This window comes from Myiozetetes cayanensis, unplaced genomic scaffold, assembly GCF_022539395.1.
Source record: "Myiozetetes cayanensis isolate MyiCay16 unplaced genomic scaffold, myiCay2020 scf13, whole genome shotgun sequence".
Lineage (NCBI taxonomy): Eukaryota > Metazoa > Chordata > Aves > Passeriformes > Tyrannidae > Myiozetetes > Myiozetetes cayanensis.
In genome coordinates, this window is record NW_026086937.1 from 8130537 (window position 1) to 8149583 (window position 19047).

The 19047-nt window shown below is 42.5% G+C and overlaps 1 protein-coding gene across 11 annotated transcripts in view; it reads right to left on the bottom strand.

Moving 5' to 3' along the window:
* Positions 1 to 600: 600 nt before the first annotated feature.
* Positions 601 to 19047, bottom strand: part of YEATS2 (YEATS domain containing 2) — a 47904-nt gene continuing 29457 nt past the window's right edge. For 7 of the 11 annotated variants that reach the window (XM_050307887.1, XM_050307886.1, XM_050307884.1 and 4 more), the window contains 12 exons: positions 18258 to 18431; positions 17267 to 17465; positions 14544 to 14675; positions 14202 to 14300; positions 13080 to 13191; positions 11834 to 11907; positions 10697 to 10776; positions 9582 to 9783; positions 7985 to 8211; positions 6737 to 6811; positions 5260 to 5333; positions 601 to 4200 (listed from right to left, as the gene is read on the bottom strand). In XM_050307887.1, coding sequence (XP_050163844.1) covers positions 4092 to 4200; positions 5260 to 5333; positions 6737 to 6811; positions 7985 to 8211; positions 9582 to 9783; positions 10697 to 10776; positions 11834 to 11907; positions 13080 to 13191; positions 14202 to 14300; positions 14544 to 14675; positions 17267 to 17465; positions 18258 to 18431 — 1557 coding nt within the window. In that variant the 3' untranslated portion in view covers positions 601 to 4091. Of the gene's footprint in view, positions 4201 to 5259; positions 5334 to 6736; positions 6812 to 7984; positions 8212 to 9581; positions 9784 to 10696; positions 10777 to 11833; positions 11908 to 13079; positions 13192 to 14201; positions 14301 to 14543; positions 14676 to 17266; positions 17466 to 18257; positions 18432 to 19047 lie in introns of those variants that run through there. The other 4 variants (XR_007627883.1, XM_050307885.1, XM_050307888.1 and 1 more) reach the window with 4 other exon arrangements.

Here is a 19047-nt window from a genome sequence, read left to right on the forward strand (position 1 = left end):
GTGATGTCCTTGTTTTTATCTACAGAGACTGCCTTGATCTGAGCAGAACAGTGGTGGAGTCGCCATTGGTGGGAGGGATTTACCAGAAGAGCAGATGTGGCACTTGGGCACATGGTTTAGTGGTGAACATGGCAGTGCTGGGTTAACTGTTGTACCGGATGATCTTAAGGGGTCTTTTCCAAACTAAATGATTCTGTGGTAAATTATCCTGACCCACAAGCTTCTTCATCTTGTTTTCTCTGCTGTTCTGCTGCAGGGGAGTGAGAGCGGCTGGGTGGGTGTGTGGCAGCTGGCCAACCTCAACCCACCTTGCCTTTCCATCTTCCACATAAACCAGTGACTTGCTGTTTAAACAGGCTGCGCTGGAGGACGAAAGATTGGAGCTCAGCTCCTGGCTTCCCTTCCACCAGCCTCCAAAACCAGGAGCTTTTTAAAATAACTGGAAAAGGGAAAAATTACCTTTTCCTTCAGATCAGTTCCACAACTAGCAATTGTTATCCAGAACTAACTAGGACATTCTGAACACACAGCACAAAAGTATCTGTGGATTTGGAGAAACACTGAGTGACAGGTGACAGTCAAGACAAATTAGGATTGTGCTAGGGCACAGCTAATAAAAGAATTTATTGTAAACATACGTATCTTACACAATTATACAGTATAATACAGATAACATGAAGGATTTAAACACTCAGCATTACAAATGGGGCAATATTTGTAAAGAGATCTTTAACTTGTATCTAGACTCTTTCAAAAGTCAGAGAAATACACCATAACATTTCAACACACCTTATCACCTGTAGCATTCCACAAACACCTGAACAGGTGTGTGAAATTCCACAACCTCTACCTCATCTCCAAGCAATTCCCACAGGAACTTCTCACCAACAAATTTTTCTCCCACCACTATTCAAAATGCAAAGAACTTGTTGCAAACGTTTCCTACATCTGAAGGACTAAACAAATTTGTCATTTCCTATCTGCTTTTAACAATTTATTTTTGCTTCAGCAAACTTTATATACTATTCATATGCATCTCCTAGGAGAATAACCTGTGGTTGCTCAGAAATGTAGCAATAGATCTTCTGTGCAAGAATCCCACTAAGAATGAGGGGTCATCACCTGCCCTGCTTCAGGGCCAGGTGCAGGACTCATTCTGAAATTCCATTCCTCACAGAAAAGCAGGATACAGGCAAAGAAGCCACAATTTGCAAACAGATGCCCAAAGACAAGCTCCTGCATCCTCAAAAGGTGCTCTGGGCATGTCACAATCCCAGACACTAAGCCCACAAGAGACAAGGGCTGGAAATGTGTGTGTCACAGAATCATAGAATACGCTGAGTTGGAAGGGACCTATCAGGATCATCAAGTCCAACTCCTGGCCCTGTGCAGGTCACCCCAAGAGTCACACCTTGTGCCTGAGAGTGTTGTCCAAATGCTTCTTGAACTCAGGCAGGCTTGGTGCTGTGACCTCTTCCCTGGGCAGGTTGTTCAGTGCCCAACCACCCTCTGGGTGAAGAACCTTTTCCTGAGATCCAACTTAATCTTCCCCCGACTCAGCTTCGTGCCATTTCCTTCAGTTCTGTCACTGGTCACAAGAGTGATCAACACCTGCCCCTCTGCTTTCCCTCATGAGGATGTTGTAACTGCAATGAGGTCTCCCCTCAGTCTCCTCCAGGCTGAACAAATCAAGTGCCCTCAGCTGCTCCTCATAAGGCTTTCCCTCCAGACCCTTCACCTTCTCGTGGCCTCCTAGGACAATCTCTAATAGCTCAATGTCTTTTTTATATTGTGCTGCCCAAAACTGCACACCGTACTCAAGATCATTGCAGATCACAGCACGACTGAGTTTGCCCAAAAGGCTGTACCCACACAACCTGCAGGCAGTCATGACAGAAACACATCTTGAAAATGCCCTTCTCTTTTCTTTTTATGCACTAAAAGCAGCACACAGGGGTGCCTGAAAGTACAGAATTCACTACAGCTTACAAAGCATGGGGCCTGCAGTTCCCCAGCTACCTGGATTTCTCTCTACTCGACACTGAGCTGAAACATAATCACCACTGCTCGACTCCGTCACACTGACCTCTGCTGATAAACTAATGTCAGGGCTAAGCTGTGCCCTTTCCTTTCGCAGGCAATCCTGCACTCAGCTCACCCGAACAAGCCAGGATTAGCTTTTGAATCCAGAGCATCTGTAACGTCCTTCCCAGGGGGCATTTAAGTCCTTCTCTGAATGCTGTTTGGATTTCATCCATTGGTCCCATTTCCTGGATTCAAGGGTCAGGTTTTGCCACTCTTACATTGAAGAGAACTGTTAGCTGTGATGAACTGAGAGGGGCTTTCCTGCAGATCCTGGTTTTATTTAAGGAGAAGACATTCAGGACCTCACCTGAGGTACACAGTGCTTTCTTCAGTTTAACAACTGCATTAAACCTGTGCTACTCTCCTTCAAAGCCTGAAGCCACCCTCTAACTGAACCATCTTTCACAGTTTGTGCACACTACCGGAGTTACCATCATCTGTCTTCTAGCCCAAAAAAAGCACCAAAAGATAACAATTTGAAGATTTCTGCTCCTACCCCAGGCCAGGAAAGATAACTGTAGCTTAATGTTTATAAAAGGCTTTGTATTGTCAAAGCACGGCACCAACAAGAGCGAGGCCTCAGTACACCCCTGTGAGGTAGGTATCCTGCTCCCCATGCTCAGAGATGGGGAAACTGAGGCACAGAGTGATTAAATCAAAGGCCATGCAGCAGATCAGAGACCCAGCTGAGATCAGCACATTGGAGGTTCTGGCTGTTTGACCCATGCTCCACCCACGACAGCACTGCCACACAAAACAAGCACGCTGAAAGCATGACAGTCCCACAGGAGTCCCACCAGCTCCACAATGGCTTATTCACACTACCAGCAAGCCCCCAAGAGGCAGGACAAAGGGGTGGTGGATGTGAGGTGGTCGGGATGTTGTCAGCGAAGCCTTCTCCAGCGAGGTGTTGATAGCCAGGCTGCAGACATGTCTCCTTCACCAGTGATGTTCCTGAGACAGGTAAGTGCTGGGGTTAGTAGCAGAATTTCTTCCTGCAGTCAAGACATCAGAGGATCTCCCCACAAGCAGCAAATGTCTGACTTTTCCTATCAGGCTGTGTAGAACAGAACTAAATCCAAAGTAGAGCTGCTCCCACAGCATTTCATGGTCTAAGCTGATCATTGGTGAACACTGCCAAAACATTAAGACTTGTACAACACAGCTGGTCACCTGCCCTCCAGCACACTCCAAACTTCTGACAGCCTGGGGAGGCACTTGCTGGGCAAGCAAAGTGTTTCAGCCAGTCCAAGCCCACAAACCTGTCCTTGCTCCTTCCCTTCCTCTGCAAGACAAGTGGTCAGTCAAACCTTCCCAGGCCTGACTATGCTTTGCTCATCTTATATGAGGATGTCTACCCTTTCTGAGGTGACAGAAAAGCAGCATCTGACACCTCCTCTAGAGTGGTAAGGAATTGGGTGAGGTGACACTTTGCTGAGTAAGCTACTGATCAGCTGTGTTCTCAGTCACACACACCATGCTCAGGCAGGACTGGCTGAATTTTTGCAGCCATCAGCTTTCTGCTCCCTGACATCCAAACCTATCCCACCCACCTACTCAAGTGACCCACCTTTAAAAGCTGCCTTTGGCTTTTCTCACACTCAGAGTGCCAAAGCAAGTGCCCTGCCCACTGCATGGAGAAACCAACTTGCAGGCAGACTGCATCAAAAAGCAGAATTTTTATCTTAAAACTCAGTTCAGTCTCCTCAATAGAGCTGTCTCAGAGGGACCAAGCCTGTGGAGTCTCTCACAGCTAGCAACTCGATGCAAACTGAGAATGTTTGTTCAGCCACTGAACATACACTTACCAAGTAAACACTGACATTTAACAACTTGATTTGGAACAGAGCATCATTTTGTTGCATTAAGGTGCATCTTTAATTGGAGGTAACAATCTAGTAGCCCAACGTTATAAATGTATGTAAGTGTCCTACAGAAATACTGGATTTGTCAACCCAACTTCAGTCATAAATCCACCTTTCCTGTAGAATCTTCTCTGCTCTATTTCATTGTTCCTCATTTAGTATCTTCATATGTTTGTTTGTGAGGAAGTCAAGAAAGGGAATATTACAGATGGCTTTGTGAATATTCATCACTGTGATCTCTCTTGGAGTCCTGCAGGGAATGCATCAGAGATGCTATTATAATACATAAAAAAAAACATGTGTCCATAAAGCAGCAAGCCAATAAATTTATCAATGGGGGGAGAGGGGGGAATAAAAATATCAATCAAAAAAAATTTATATGAGAGTAGGTGTTAGAGCAACACAGGAAAAGCATTAAAATATCACAGCACAAAAAAAGCCACTCTCGAAACTGAGGGAAACCTCTTAGGCACTGGGACAGGAATATCCAGTGCTGAAATATTAATTCCTGACCGTCTATAGCACAGACATATATAACACATACGTTTTATATATAATATAAATATTCATACATTGCATACAAGTGAATATTTAAGCATTTTCTCATAGCGTTATTTTTTAATCAATTTCAAGGTATCCCAAATCATTCTGCTGAATAGAAATCAAAATGTGGTCTAATCATAAGATATCAGAAAAAAATTCTCTATTGTGACGGTGGTGAGGCACTGGAACAGGTTGCCCAGAGAAAGTTGTGGATGCCACATTCCTGGAAGTGTTCAAGGTCAGGTTGGATGGGGCTCTGAGCAACCTGGGATAGTGGGAGACGTCCCTGCCCATGGCAGGTGTTGGAATGAGATGGTCTTTAAAGTCCCTTCCAACCCACACCATTCTATGATTCTATAAAAATCGCTCAGTATCTGAGCCAGAAAAATGTGTATCTGTAAAATACAGAGATTATTTAGGTAGTTTAAATTCTGGCAGGCCATGGCTAAGTTGTCTACAGAGTAATCTGAGATGGACAAGAGTTAGCAGGTCCTTCCAATGTGGCTCTGTAGAAACAGGTCATCTGCCTTTGGGCATGGCAATGCCAGAGAATCCTGCCTCAGTCTTTGATGTTGTTCGTGTTTCCATCCTTTGCCACTATGGAGCCAGGAGATGACAAACTGCCTTATAAGGCTTGGATCTTCCCAGAATATAGCCCGCAAATTCCCTCACTCTCACAGTCTGAGCCCCACACTGACTAAATGTCTCAAGCCATTGAAGCCCTCAGTGCTGATGTAAGTGGTCCCAGAGAATCAAGCTGCTGTACCTGTTGTGAGGAGCCGTCTGATACGCCACAGCCAGCGCCTGCCGCAGGATATCACTCATGAGCTGCTCAGTGGCCTGAGAGAGGAGACAACAGTAGGAGACAGCATTACAAAAAGAGCCAAGAAACGTGCTATTTGCTCGAATATCAGTGTCAGAGCAGCAGAAATTTTGGCTCAATTCAATCCTCAATCAATCAGCAGAGAGCAGCTCAAAACGCTCAAGTGAGTTTTATTACTTAAGACGTGTATATTTAACAGAAAGAAGGAGACAGATAGACACATAGAGCTTAGACTGTAACTGCCCAGCCTGGTTTCCCTCTGGACCTGCAGAGCAAGGGCACAGCAGGGTGGATCCAATGTTCCAGAGCCTGTGTTTCAAAGAGCATTTCAAGGCCCTTCCTCTCACACACCAGAGCTGGTTTTGTACATGGCAGACTGCGGATATTCTCCTGGGAGCTGGTACGTGCTTGCCAACTACTCCCTGTGGTCAAGACACTGTCTCAGAAACCTTCCAGCCTGGGCAGCAAGAAGCCAGCAGGTGTATGCCCAACACTTGGCTTAACCAAGGTTCAGTCAAAAGTAATTAAGGCTCTTGGCTTTCTGTGCTGTGTCAAAACCAGAGCAGAGATTTCCGGGACACTCAGTCAGGAAAACTGGCATAACTCTACAATTGTAATGGAGCAACCTGATGGTTACAATCTGTGTCTACAAATGGATGTATCTATATCAGAATTTAACTATGTTAAGTAACAGGGAGCACAGCACAGGCATGCACACGAGTGCATGTGCCACCTGGAATCAATTAGCTTTTTAAAAAGTCATCTTCTAATAAGCAGCAGTCTGTACAAACAACCCCAAAAATCATCTTTGGCATGAAATACAGCAGAGTCCTGCTAGAAATAATATGTGTTAGCCTTCAGTCCAAACCCAAGGGCTCCAGCTCCATGCTGTTCCAAGCTTTGGTACAAAACCATTTCTGTTTTTCCAAAAGCCATTATGATAGAGAAATGGTTTCTCACACAAGGCAGAATTGTTACTGTCTGCAGGAATTCAGCAGTTTCCCAGCAGAGACAACACAGGCAAAGCACCCAAAGGTATTTAGGGAAAAACACCTAACTTTGTATAAAATAATCAAGTCTTATACACACTGCTGGCAGATTCACCCCCAGTTATGAAGGGAAGGACAAAGTAAGAGGTATTTTCAAAATTACAGAATGAGTCAGTATCTTAGTGGCAGTGAGAATCTGCAAATCACTATTCTGTGTCCAAGCCAACAAATCAGTTAGAAAGCTGGAAACACTCACAAAAGTGTATGACTCTTTGGGCAGATATATACCTGCCTCTGTGTGCAGAGAGACAGACATCAGACCCTGATCTCCTCATTTAAAAGATGCACATTAATACAGATATTCCATCTTTTTTCTAATTACTGAGTTAATACAATTACACTTAAGCCCTTATTGTGAAATAATTTCTTACCTTTAAAATCATATCTTCTATTACTGATGCATAAACATTCTTCTGTACCTCAGCAGGTTGAAAAGAAATCCCTATCTATATAATATGAGAGGAAAAAAAAATTAGTACATCAAATAACACAACTCAAGTTGTACTACAGTTGTACTACAGATTAGATAAGACTAACGGAAAAAACCCATGATTACAAAGGGTAGTTAAAAAAGAAGCAAGCAGATACTGCAGAACTTCCAAGCAGTATAATCTCAGGCTTCATTCAAAAAAAATCTGGAAAAAATTAGTACAGCCTGCAGAAATGCCTCTAAAAGTCAGAAAGAAACAAAACCAGGTTTTAATGTTTGTTTCAGAAAGTCCACACAAAACCCAGAATGCATTGGGTATATCTGGATTGAGAACAGTAGCTCTATTTTAAAGCTGTACATATATTCAATCCATCTACTCATCATCTTCCCTGCACCCAACTATGGCAACTGAAACCACTTTGAACAGCACTCCTGGCACCAAAGTCCCACATCAAAAGAGCGTTTCATCCCGCAGTCCCACTCTCATTGTGTCCGTGCCTTTGTCACCTAAGTAGCAAGAGTCTGGATACACTGCAGAGCCAAAGCTTTGTCCCTTGATGTCAGCATGTGAGGTGGAGACAGAGATCCTTTCTTTCTCCCACAACTGCTCCACGCAAACCGCTCCCGCTGCTCCCGTCTCCGCTGCTACAATGGCAAGCACTCTTTCCTACAATCCAAGCCAGTCTTCTCTCTCTCCTCCCTGCTGCGGTGACAGAACACCTCCCTCTCCCTCCCTTCTGCTCTGATTTGAATGGGAGGAAGCAATCCAAGCAGTAAAGAAGTTTGCTGTGGCCTCATCTTTATCACAACCCCCTTCTCAGGAGTTGCTATTAAAACAGCACTGGCCCAAGAAACAAGTCCGAATTTTTCACACGACAGGACAGGAAAAATTCAATGCTAATGCTCCTCACCCCTCATTTATCCTTGCTTTTAGCCTTCCAAGATGACTTTTTTCTGTACTAAGCCTTGCAACACAGCCGTTCTGAAATGAACTCCCAGCTGGTACACTTCCCTTTCTCCTGCCAGCAGTGGCAGCTGAGTGTCATGAGTCAGAAGGTCCAGGTTTTCCAGGGCATTTATAAAACTTTCATTAAAAAAATCCAGAGATGAAAAAAAAGGCAACTAAATAAATGCAAGACCACAGCTAGCTTAACAACAGTTCCAATTAGCTTTATGAGTCACTTATTACCTTCTCAGCAGTGTCCCTCACGAACTCTGATGCAGGCAAGGAAGCCATGTAGAACTTCATCTCTTCTTGTTTCTCCTCCTGTTCTTTCTTAATGTTTACTTTTAATGGCTCGTTAAAGTTGAGAATATCTACTTCCTCTTCATGTTCTGGTTCTTGTTTCAGAAATTGCTGTAGTTCCTCTACTTTTCGGCACAGCTCCTCACCACTGCTGTAAGATGAAGGGCATTCTGAAAAAGAAGCAATCAATTAAACACATGATAGGTTATGAAAAGCTGTTTATAAACAGATGCACACTCAAAATGTGGCAAGGAATTAAGGTAATTGCAAGCTATTTTTGTAGTTCCTACCAAACACAACGATGAACAGAAATGCAAACAGTCATTGAGAGCGTTCTAATTATATCTTTATGACACTTGTGGTCCTCTCCCTCATGTGCTCCTCTACCACTCAAGAAGGCTGCATTTCAAACAAAAGCAGGCTAATATGTCAGTCTCCCAGACATTCTCACAGAAGCTTTTTAAGCTTTTTGGCAACTGGTAAACCAGTGTGATGCTCTTCAACTTGCTTGGAGAAGTGGAGTTTTTACTATGTAGGCATCATGTAGCACTAAATCATCTTTCATATTGTGACAAGCATTATCATGATTTTTGAGAAAAAAAAATCAGAAGACATTCACAGTGGAATGACAAAAGGGCAACCTCTTCTCTTCATGATCAACATGAGCCAGTAAAACCTTTAGTGGAAAACTATGCAAAAAATTTCAAAGGCAAAGAAAAATCTAGTGATTTAGCTAAAAATATTAAAAAGTAGATATTAGCCTTCCTTTCCACCTTCAACAACTGCAATGCAGGGCCAGATTTCACAAGGTATAACCAATCCATGCACTTCTGTGAAATACCTTAAATCCCTGAATGATCAGACCAGAAAAACATTCAGCTTTGGGGGAGGGATTATCTGAAGGTGAAACAAGAGAGCTTAACTGTGAAGAATGGATGAAATGAAAGATGTACCTTTAATACATACTCAAATGAACTGTGGGGCTCCCAGAGCTATGCCTAGTGAAATAATGTAGCACCTGTAATACCAAGTGTGAAGCTTCACATAAGCCAATTCACCTCACTTTTGGAGATAAACTAACCCCCACTGAACTCCACACTGTCACTGCCAGGTTTGGGTTTTTTTGTTTTGTAGCTGAACTCATTCATACTGTTTTCACAGTAAGTCTTAACAGAGGCTAAACCTTGCCCAAGGGCAGAAATGTCATTACTCCCTGTGCTTACTTTGTGTATCCACTTATAAAAGATTATATTTGTGGAGCAAGAATCATCTTTCACGAGATTTATCTACACTGGGCCTCCACGGGACCCAAAGCACAGTAAAACCCACGAGGCCCCAGAGAAACATCAGGACTAATACAGGCAAGGGACAGCCTCACTTGCAGGCCTGCCCTTACAATCTCCAGCTTTGGTTATTCCAGAGAGAACTGAGTTAAGAACAGAGCAGCAGCACAGGTGTGCACATACACAACATCCCAAGGCATTTATTAAATTAAACAATGCCTTTGGCAGAAAGGAGCTTCCTGTCCCTCCACACTCACCTGGCTCACTGTCTATCTGTGTCAGCACGTCTTCAATCGAGTCCTCATCGTTCCGCAAGGTCTCAGGGTCCGGTGGAGTGTAGCCATGGCATCGACACCAGTGCACCACGTGCTTTGTTTTCAGAGGGGTAATATGGTGAAACCTGGGATGCCTCTCTATGATTTCCTGTAGGATCTTTCTCACTGTCATTGCTCGCTGCCACTGTGACAAAACAAAGGGAAAGCTCATCACACTGGCTAAAGCATTTAAGGTTAGCCTACAGCCCAGAACAATAATCCAGGTGGCAAGGAAAAAAAGAAGGAACATGATTTTCTCAGAAGTCAGAATGATTTCTGACAGGTCACTTAAACTTGGCTTTACCATCCAAAGTAAGTCTCAGGAAAAGGGACGTGCATTTACAGGGCCTTAGACAAATTTGTCCTGACTTGAAATGTCTCATCTCCCAAGTAACACCTCAGATGGCATAATGCAAGAAATCCACTAGAGCAAATATGCTTCTTAAAATCTGATTAAACTCTGCAATCATTGGCAACAGCAAAGAATCTAATCAATGTTAACATCCTCCCCCTGTTAACATCCTACACAAGATGGCAAAGTTATAAAGAAATAGGGAGAAACATAACCACAATAGAAAAAGGTCCAGGTTAACTGAAATATTTATCTTTGGTGAACTGACAATCTGCTTCAGCACTAGAATTGTTCACAGCAGATCCCTCAATTCTCTTCCTACAGAAAGCAGACACAGTCCCATAAAAAGGAAGACAAAGTTTTATAAAAGTCCCATGACTGTAATATGCCACAGAGGAGTGCTGAGGATAAAGTGCTAACAGGACAATTGGCAAAAATTTTGAGTTTTAAAATGTTTCAAAACCATCTGATTTTGAAATAACCTCAAAAAAACCCTTCAGAATCCCTTCTGCTTGAGAAAGCCTCTGAACAGTACACAGGATCACTACCTGAACATAAGTCAGTGTGTCCTGCTGTAAGGAATGCTGCCATTTAAAATAACTGACTGATTCAGAAAACAAATCAGCCAACAACGAGGCAGGCTCCATAATTCAGAAATCCTTCTTGTATTCCCGATGATTGCTTATGAAACACAGGAGAGGATTACCTCGGCTGCCCTCCTCTTCCCAATATTCCAGCTGTAATACTGTTCCACTGAACTGGCACAAAAAGAGCTTATATCCTCACCTAAAAAAACACAAAGTCAAAAACTGAATTAAGGTTTTAGTAAGCAAGATAGATTCTGGTTTTGATGTTATTTAGCAGAGAGCAAGAGGGAAATGTGTACTATGCTCACAGGCTCAGTGAGTGTAACTAATTCTTACAAATGCTCTGCTTTCTCCAAGAGGGACTGACATTGTGTTTTTTGGATGCAAAACCAGCATCCCTCTTGGTCACATGCAGAAACACTTGTTCTTCACTCAAAAACTGTATGATGTAGACCTGTGAGTGTGTCTTAATAATCAAAATCTCTTCCTTTGGAAAATGTTTTTTTATCCCCAAACAAATTACAATGTAAAAATAAACAACAGTGACAAGGTTTTCTGGGAAAAGCATGAGAGCTGTATGTAATGGAAGCTTTATGTGCCTCCCCCTCCTACTCTGCTGCCTGTGCTTGAGGGGATCTGCCCTACCCAGCCTCTAGGACACTTGTTCAAAGTGCATTAGTTACCAGAGAAAGCTGATCCATTTTCAGTTAGGTACATGAGCAAGAGGTATGAAATAATAAGGTACCATACACAATTTAAATGTTTCTCTGCAGATTACCACCTTTTGGTTTTTTTTTTTTTAAAAAAAAAAAAAAAAAAAAAAAGGCAAAAACCCCAATAACAAACACATTACAGTGTTGACCTATGTTATTGTACTTGCAAGCATTCTAAAAGCCTGGTATTATATTTTAAAAATAAAAAAGAATTAAAAAGGGAAAAAAAAAAAAAAGAAAAACCCACATCCATTAAGGACAAACCAGGGAAAAGAAAACCTACTTGCAGCCATTATGTGAAGAAATACAATCTATTTGTAACCAAAAACCAGATGCAAGTTATTAATGGCTGATAACAACGTATTTGGCTTTACTGGAAGAACCTAATTCTAAGCATCTTTAGAATAACCCCTGGAGTAAGCTCTCTGGGTGAATGGCTTCATTTCATTCCACGTTTTAATAACTTCTGTGGCTACAGAATATGCAAGGCATTCTGTTGATACACTGAAAATAAGAAGCAAAGTCTTTTCATTTACTGCTTACTTTTTTCAGCAATTAATGGGACCTTCTTCACTATTGCTGTTAAAAGCTGCTGGACGTTCTCCAAATATTCTATGCTGCAAGGGATAAAAAGAATCACAATGAAGACTGTTGGAAGCAATGAATCAGCTGCAAAAGGTTTCAAAATCACTGCATGGTTTAAAGTCTTCAGCCCCAAGGTATTACAAATGAGGATAAACTGTTATGCCCCAATCCAGAGAAGGTACTTCAAACAGCCCTTCCTCTTGCCAAAAAGTGTCCACATCTGAAGCTACACTTCCAAGCTGAAGAAACTGAAGGTAGGCTTGGAAAAAACCCCTGCATTAAGTGCAATCTGCAACACTGCTTTAAGGGATAAGATGCACCAACCAGTGCAGGCTGTCCCAGTGGGAACATGGGAGTTTACTTAACCAGCCATACCCTATTTAACTGTCAGGAGCTGTATTTTCCAATAGCTATTTTATAACTAAGATGATTTCCAGTGTGTGGTTACTTCAGATTTATTCCTGTCTCCTACACATACTCCCCACCAGGGTAATGTCTGCAGGGATGTGTCGGGATAACTAAACTTTTCAAAACACGGAGACAGGAAAGTCAGCCACTGGAGGAATCAAGAGGAGAAGAAACATCCTACACACTTTAAGAAATATGCAGAGAAAATTCTGCAGACTGAGTTCTGGAAAAAAACCACTAATAAGCACTTGCAAGAGCATCACAAACAAGGTACCGGATTTCACAGCACCCAGTGAATAAATACTCATTATTGTTTAATTCCAATTCTGAAGCAAGACAGCCCTTATGCTAAGTAATTACAGAAGTACATGACCTTAACGAGACCAGAAGACAGGCAGTTCTACTTATTTCAGATGCCCCTTTTTTGACCTGTATGTCACTGGGCAGTTTGACCTTACTAAGGACACACAATAGCAGTGGGAATTATCATCCAGAGGATGATAAAGAGATTTTAGCAGCTTGTGATTTTAGCAAAGCCCAAAACAACTGCAAATACTCAATTTTTCCCCTTTCGTGAGCCCTGCATACAAATCCTTTTTCCATCCAAAAGAAAATATTGCAGTACTGAAACAAATGCCACCCAACAGGATTAGCACTGTTACAGCAGTGTATGGGATGGAAGATTTTACCATGTATTTCTAGGTCAAAAGTATCCCACTGCATGTATCCCTAGAACCATCTCCATTAACCTGGTATTTCAAAGATCAGAAATCCTTATAGAGAAATGAACAATTACTTGATAACGTAATTCCCAAGTTCAGAGCTCTCTTCTGTTTTCACTGCTGCTTGGTTTTCTTGGGTACCCACAGAACTGCAGTTCTGTCCAGTTGAATCAGGCTCCATCTTAACTTCAAAGAAACAGAACACATTTTAAGACAAAAAGTACCAGCCAGCTTGATAAAAAGTGTCTTGTGAGACTCCAGGAAGACTAAGAGTCTTACATAACATCACTTCCTTTGTTGTTTGCATTCTGATTGCGAAGCACGAACAAATTTGACCTTCAATTCTGCTGAAAGAGAGCCACCACAACATGTTCCTCCCCCTCCCCCAAATCTCAACATGCTCACATCTCATCCTTTTTGGAAAATCTGCATAACCAATTGCTGCTGTTTTGCATATGACTGTCTGATCTAAACTGAACTGCTGCAAATGTACTTGGCCATTTTGTAAACAAAGAGCTGGATAGAAAGATACTAAGTTTTAACCAGAAGTGACATCTCAAAGCAGTAACTTCTTTGAAGACACCACTGATTCTGACATCTGAACTTTCTCACGTCTGGGACAGAACTCTGGCAAGACAGAAGCAGGGAGGGAGATGTGCCCAACCCCGAACATCCAGACAGTCTGGTCATGCTCCTGGGATGGAGAGACACAGGCCAGTTCTGCAAGAACTGGACTCCAAGTGTCTCAGCTCTGTCCACGCTTTATTCTGGGAAGTACTAAGAGTACCTCTTCCCCCTCAGTGCACACAGACACGTGCTGTCTGCACCCAGTGCAGCTGGAGAGCAACTTCCAGCACAGTCCACCACAGTCCCTGTCTGAGGAAAGCAGTCACTGTGACTGAACACTTGCTGCTCTATGCAGTTCTGCAAATATGGATTGAAAATATGAGTGTTTAAGGTACTCATGGTAGCTTTCTAGGACATCCCCATTTCTCTCCATACTTGTCTGTGCTTTGGCATTTGTTGAGGGGGAAATCACTGTGATTTCCTAGGCCCCAGGTGCTATTTTAACTTGATTGAAACCCTATTAACAATGGAAATAAAGGAACCCACAGTCACTTTCCTAGTCAGGCCACTTGCATAAAGTAGCACCATTTTATTTCTACTACTTATCTTATTGAGAAATTCCTTGTTACCTTTAGTGATGGATACTGTAGAGGGACTAGGGGCAGTCATACTTGCTGCTGTAACAGCTGAAACTGCTGAAACTTTGCTGGTAGAAAGTGACTGTAAAACTGGAGATGAAAAGAAAAACAAGGGGGCAACAAAGAAGAAAAAAAATCAAATTTCATACACTTTGACAAATAACCATGTTCAGAAGCAACACAATGTTTTTGCAGAACAAAGTTTAGGGATGAATTCCTTGCTACATTTTCTTCTATCTCTACTTTGGACCGTGTATTCCAACAGTGACCAAGTGCTATTCTGTGTCAAAGGGGATTTTCAAACACCATCTGTCATCCTCCTCTGCCCTTTACCTTTGTTCATAGGCATGAGTATTGTCTGAACACCTCCAGAAGCTGTGTTTACACCGAGCTGTTTAAGCTGGCTGGGAACTGTCAGAACAGCCTGCTGTGGACTAGACTGATTTGAGTGGATTTTTAGCAACCCTGCAAGAAGAACGGAAGACAAAATGTTAAATAAAACACACCAGTTAGTTTATCTCCAGCTACTTCTCTCCCTTTCTGCTTGAGCCAGGATGGCATGTAAGCGAGCGCTGCCACCCTCTTAACGAGCCACAGTTCGGTGAACTGTCAGGACAAGTTTTTACTGACACGAATGATGGCTGAAACACTGGAGTGCTGCACCACAGTGTGCACAGTATTACAAGCTGCACAGCACTCTGACAGTTGTAAAGCAAATCTCCCAATTGCCTAAGGAATCTTAAGCAAAACTGATGTAACACAAACCTTTCCACTGAAGCAGGCTCAGCACAGAGTAAAACACTCTTGTCATAACCAGACCTTGTGCTCAAGGGTCTGGTAAGCCAGTGAACTACAGCTCTGTTGTATTCACACAGCCACTCTCACGGAGGTGTCCCAGTGCTGCAGCATCCACTGCAGCCAGCAGGGCACAATCAACCCTGTTCCAAGTAAGTGACAAACCCAAGGCTGTTGTGCAGCCAGTCTGACAAAGGATGTACCTGAACTGAGTGCTCTGTGTCTTTCTCTAACATGTACTGAATACATCCACAAGGATGGCTTATCAGGCTAGGAAGTACATTAAAGTGGGGACTGAACTGAATCCCTGATTTAAGTCAAGGACAAAAGAACAAGCAGACCATCCAGATATTAACAGCATTATCAATGGCAGCACTCTGTAACCTCATCGTAAATCAGCACAGCTCCAAGCAGTGCCACAGTCCCATGGGTGAGGAGCACCCAGCACCTGTCTCTGTCAGCTCTCTCTCCTCCAGAAGATGTAATCTCCTTGTGATGACATCCCAAGCCACCACAGCCAACACTAACTCTGTGATTGGGGCCTATGCCCATCCTTTTTACTGGTAAAAAGCTATTTTCCATGTAATTGTATTCAATCTATAGCTAACTTTTCTTCAGATTGTGGAAGTTCATAGCCTTCTGTTTTAAAACATTAACAACAATGGATTCCTCAGCTTCACGATGGCAATTTTATACTCATGATTTGTTTCGAGACGAAGTTCCTTTCTCTTTATATTTTTTTTATTATTGTTTAGGAAACATAGCTGCCTTCCAAGTACTAGATATGCAAGGTCTGGTGAAGATGTCTCCTGGTTTTAAAAGATGCCCAGCACCGGTCAGTTAGGCTTTCACCTCCAGGCAAGAAAGCTCACCTGGTATTACCCATTCCTTTGCGTGTGACATACTGATGTGTCAGGTTAGATGGCAAAGGACCCAACAGCAAGGCCAGTGAGAAGAGACCTTTGCAACTATCAGCCTGATGGGTGGGAGACATTGCTTGTTGCAAAACTAGGGAATATTTGAGATTCTTTTTGAAAATTTACCTTCAAAACCACAAATGTTCAGAATTTTAACACAATTTTGTTTGGGGGTTTTGTTTGTTTGTTAATACATTGAAATAACATCTTTTATAGCCACTGGTTCTTTTGGGATTCTTGAAGGAGTTTTTTTTATGATGAAGTCAGTGCCTCAAGTTACAAAAAAATCTAAACCAAACCAAAATCTAGATAGCATTCTCACACCTAAATGGGAATTTTAACCTGAAAGTTGTTTATTAAGGCATATTTCCTACCAAAAAAAGAGATACCATTTCTGCTTGAGAAAAATACTCAACTGCTTCTTGCAGGATTGTGTCAGTCTTAGCAGTCTATGCTGTTTCTTTTCAAGCTCCGTGTAAAACACAGTCATAAAAATGGAGAACTTTGGAAGACTGAGTACAGGGGAAACAAGAAGAGTTGCTTCAAAAAGACACTGTCAGATGAGCTCAGTGTCACTTATTTTCTCTTTTCAGTATTTTTATTCTGCTTTCACTTCATAAAAAGCCACTTCAAGTGAACAGAACATGCCAGCGGGCAAATTAATCTAAATGAAAATTTCCAATTTTAACCCATAACACTCAAACCTGCTGTATTTGCTCTCCCTCACACAAAAGATAGTGGAATACAACAAAACTGAATGAGGAGAACTGCCCTTCACATAAGGGCAAGTCCATCTTTATTACCTCAAAACATCCCAGATCCAGCCTACTTCACTGTACTTAATGGATTTTGACTTCAAAGCCTTCAGTTCCCTCTAATCAACATTTCTTTCCTTTCCAAGCCAAACAGAGCAGATGCAAAGCCTCAGAGACAAATTCTGCTCATACAAGTTCTCTGAGTACAGTGGAGTTTCACAAACCAATCCAGTCTGTAGCAATGCTGGTACCTTGACAGTTTCTGCACTCAGCGACACATCGTGCTCCTGAACAGGCACAGTTTGCATGGTCTAGTGGGAAACTGGCCCGAAAACTAAAATCCCTCTCCAATACCAAAAAGCAACTTGTGCTGCTATTTATAACAGATACAGTCAATGCCAAAAGGGTGCCAAATTAATTAGACATTTTGTTGGCTAAGCCAAAAGCTATGCCAGTAAGATGTTTTAAAAAGCGTGACTACTTCTACACAGTCACAAATGCAGGTGACTATATTCTTCCACTTATAGTGAAGACATTTAAAGGACTTACACCTGGGTTCTAACTTTCTCTAGGAAAGGAAGGTTAGTACCTGATACTGTAGCTTTTCCCGTCACAGGTGTTGCCGTAGTCATCAAGGAAGCAACACTTACAACAGTGGAAGTCGCAGTCTTATTCACTACTGATGAAGTAGACTGGCTCTGGCTTACACAGATTTGGTGTTGCTGTCCAGGTGTCTTGGTTGCAGGAGCTCCAGGAGATGATGAACTGGAACCTGCATTATCTGTTTGCTGCATAAGAGGTAGAGAGGGATAACCAATTCCTTTTCATGTCATAGATGACTCAACAATAAGCACAACGAGGTAATATCTAGAAGTAGCAAAACCAAGTATTTATCTACCATTCACTGAGAAGCAAGAGGTTCTCAAGTTCATGTCCAAAAGGCCCCACACAATGATGGCACATATAGAATGGATGCTGTGGCATTATGGTGTCTAATCTCCACTTGTTTAATCTCTGCCTCCCCACAGGTATCAGCAATGGGAAAGCAAAGATTAGGGGCTAATGGAAAGAAATAGGCTTGGGGAACCCTCAGAATGAATTACACACTTTCTTTTGCTACCTCCTCCCCACCCCACGAACTGCAACTCCACTCCAGGGGGACAACCTGCATCAACTGGATGCATGGCTGCATCCACACACAGGAGCATTCACTCCAGGAACACAAATGTTTTGCTTCCCACCTCCCTCTATGCCAAACCACCTCCTTCCAAGGCTGCACTGCCACAGCTTCCCTGGGGTGGAGAGCAGTGACATCCTCTGAACACAGCCAGGCCCAAGGAGCACAAACTCAGGCCACTGCTGGCCTCTGAAACCTGTGAGAGCAGACTGGGCATGAAGCCCTGTGGAGGAGCTGTGATCTCGGGAATATTGGTAGTCTGGTTACTCCAAATAGGAGCAGACCCACCGGACAGCTGACTGGGAAGGACACCAACAGGGGAAAGGAGCAGTCAAAGTCCTTTCCTGGGATTGCAGTGGCTGGAGTACAAACATCACAGAATACTGGCAGGGTTGTTTCTCACCTGGGTCACACCATTTGTGGGAAGGGCCACAGCAGGAGCAGCAGTTGTGGTGATAACACCTCCTGACACTCTCAGCACAGTGGTGCCAGGTTTGGAGAGCTGGGAGGAGGCAGGCACTGATTTTATAGATCCATCTGATATTTTCACCAGTGATGCCTGTCCACTGGATGAAGCCTTTGAGAAAGAAAGCAGAGTAAGGAAAAAGGTCTGTTTGGATTTTAAATAACTTAAAAAACTAAACCAAAAGGTAACAACAACAAAAAGACAAATGCTTTTTATATGACTAGCAAATATTTTCAAAATACTTCTGGAAAAATCAAATTCTGGCAACAACAGCTGGAACAAAATTATCACCTCAGAAATCAACTTTATCAAACTGTTGACTTTGCAAATGTATGCCTATCAATCTTGAATTTTGGATAATCAATTACAAGTACTCTTAGGGAGTCTGAATTTCATACGGACTACTTGGTAGTTTTTAGAAGGAAAAGAAAAGGTAGGTTTTTTTAAAAGGGATACTAAACCCAAAGATTTTTAACAACTTTAGCAGGCGACCCATTTCTAAGGTTCAAATATTTAGACATATTTTTGCACCTGACACTATCCAGTTTTCCAATTCCATTTCATTAAGAAATCCCAGAGCTCATTCACAAACTAAGCTTACACAGCTTGGAAGCTGATCCCCTCTGAGAAGAGGAAGCAAGCTGGAAATCTGTAGTATGACGTGCTTTCCTCATCATAGTCCAGCCAGCACCATAACTGTACAAGAAAGCACATCAAACCAAGCAAC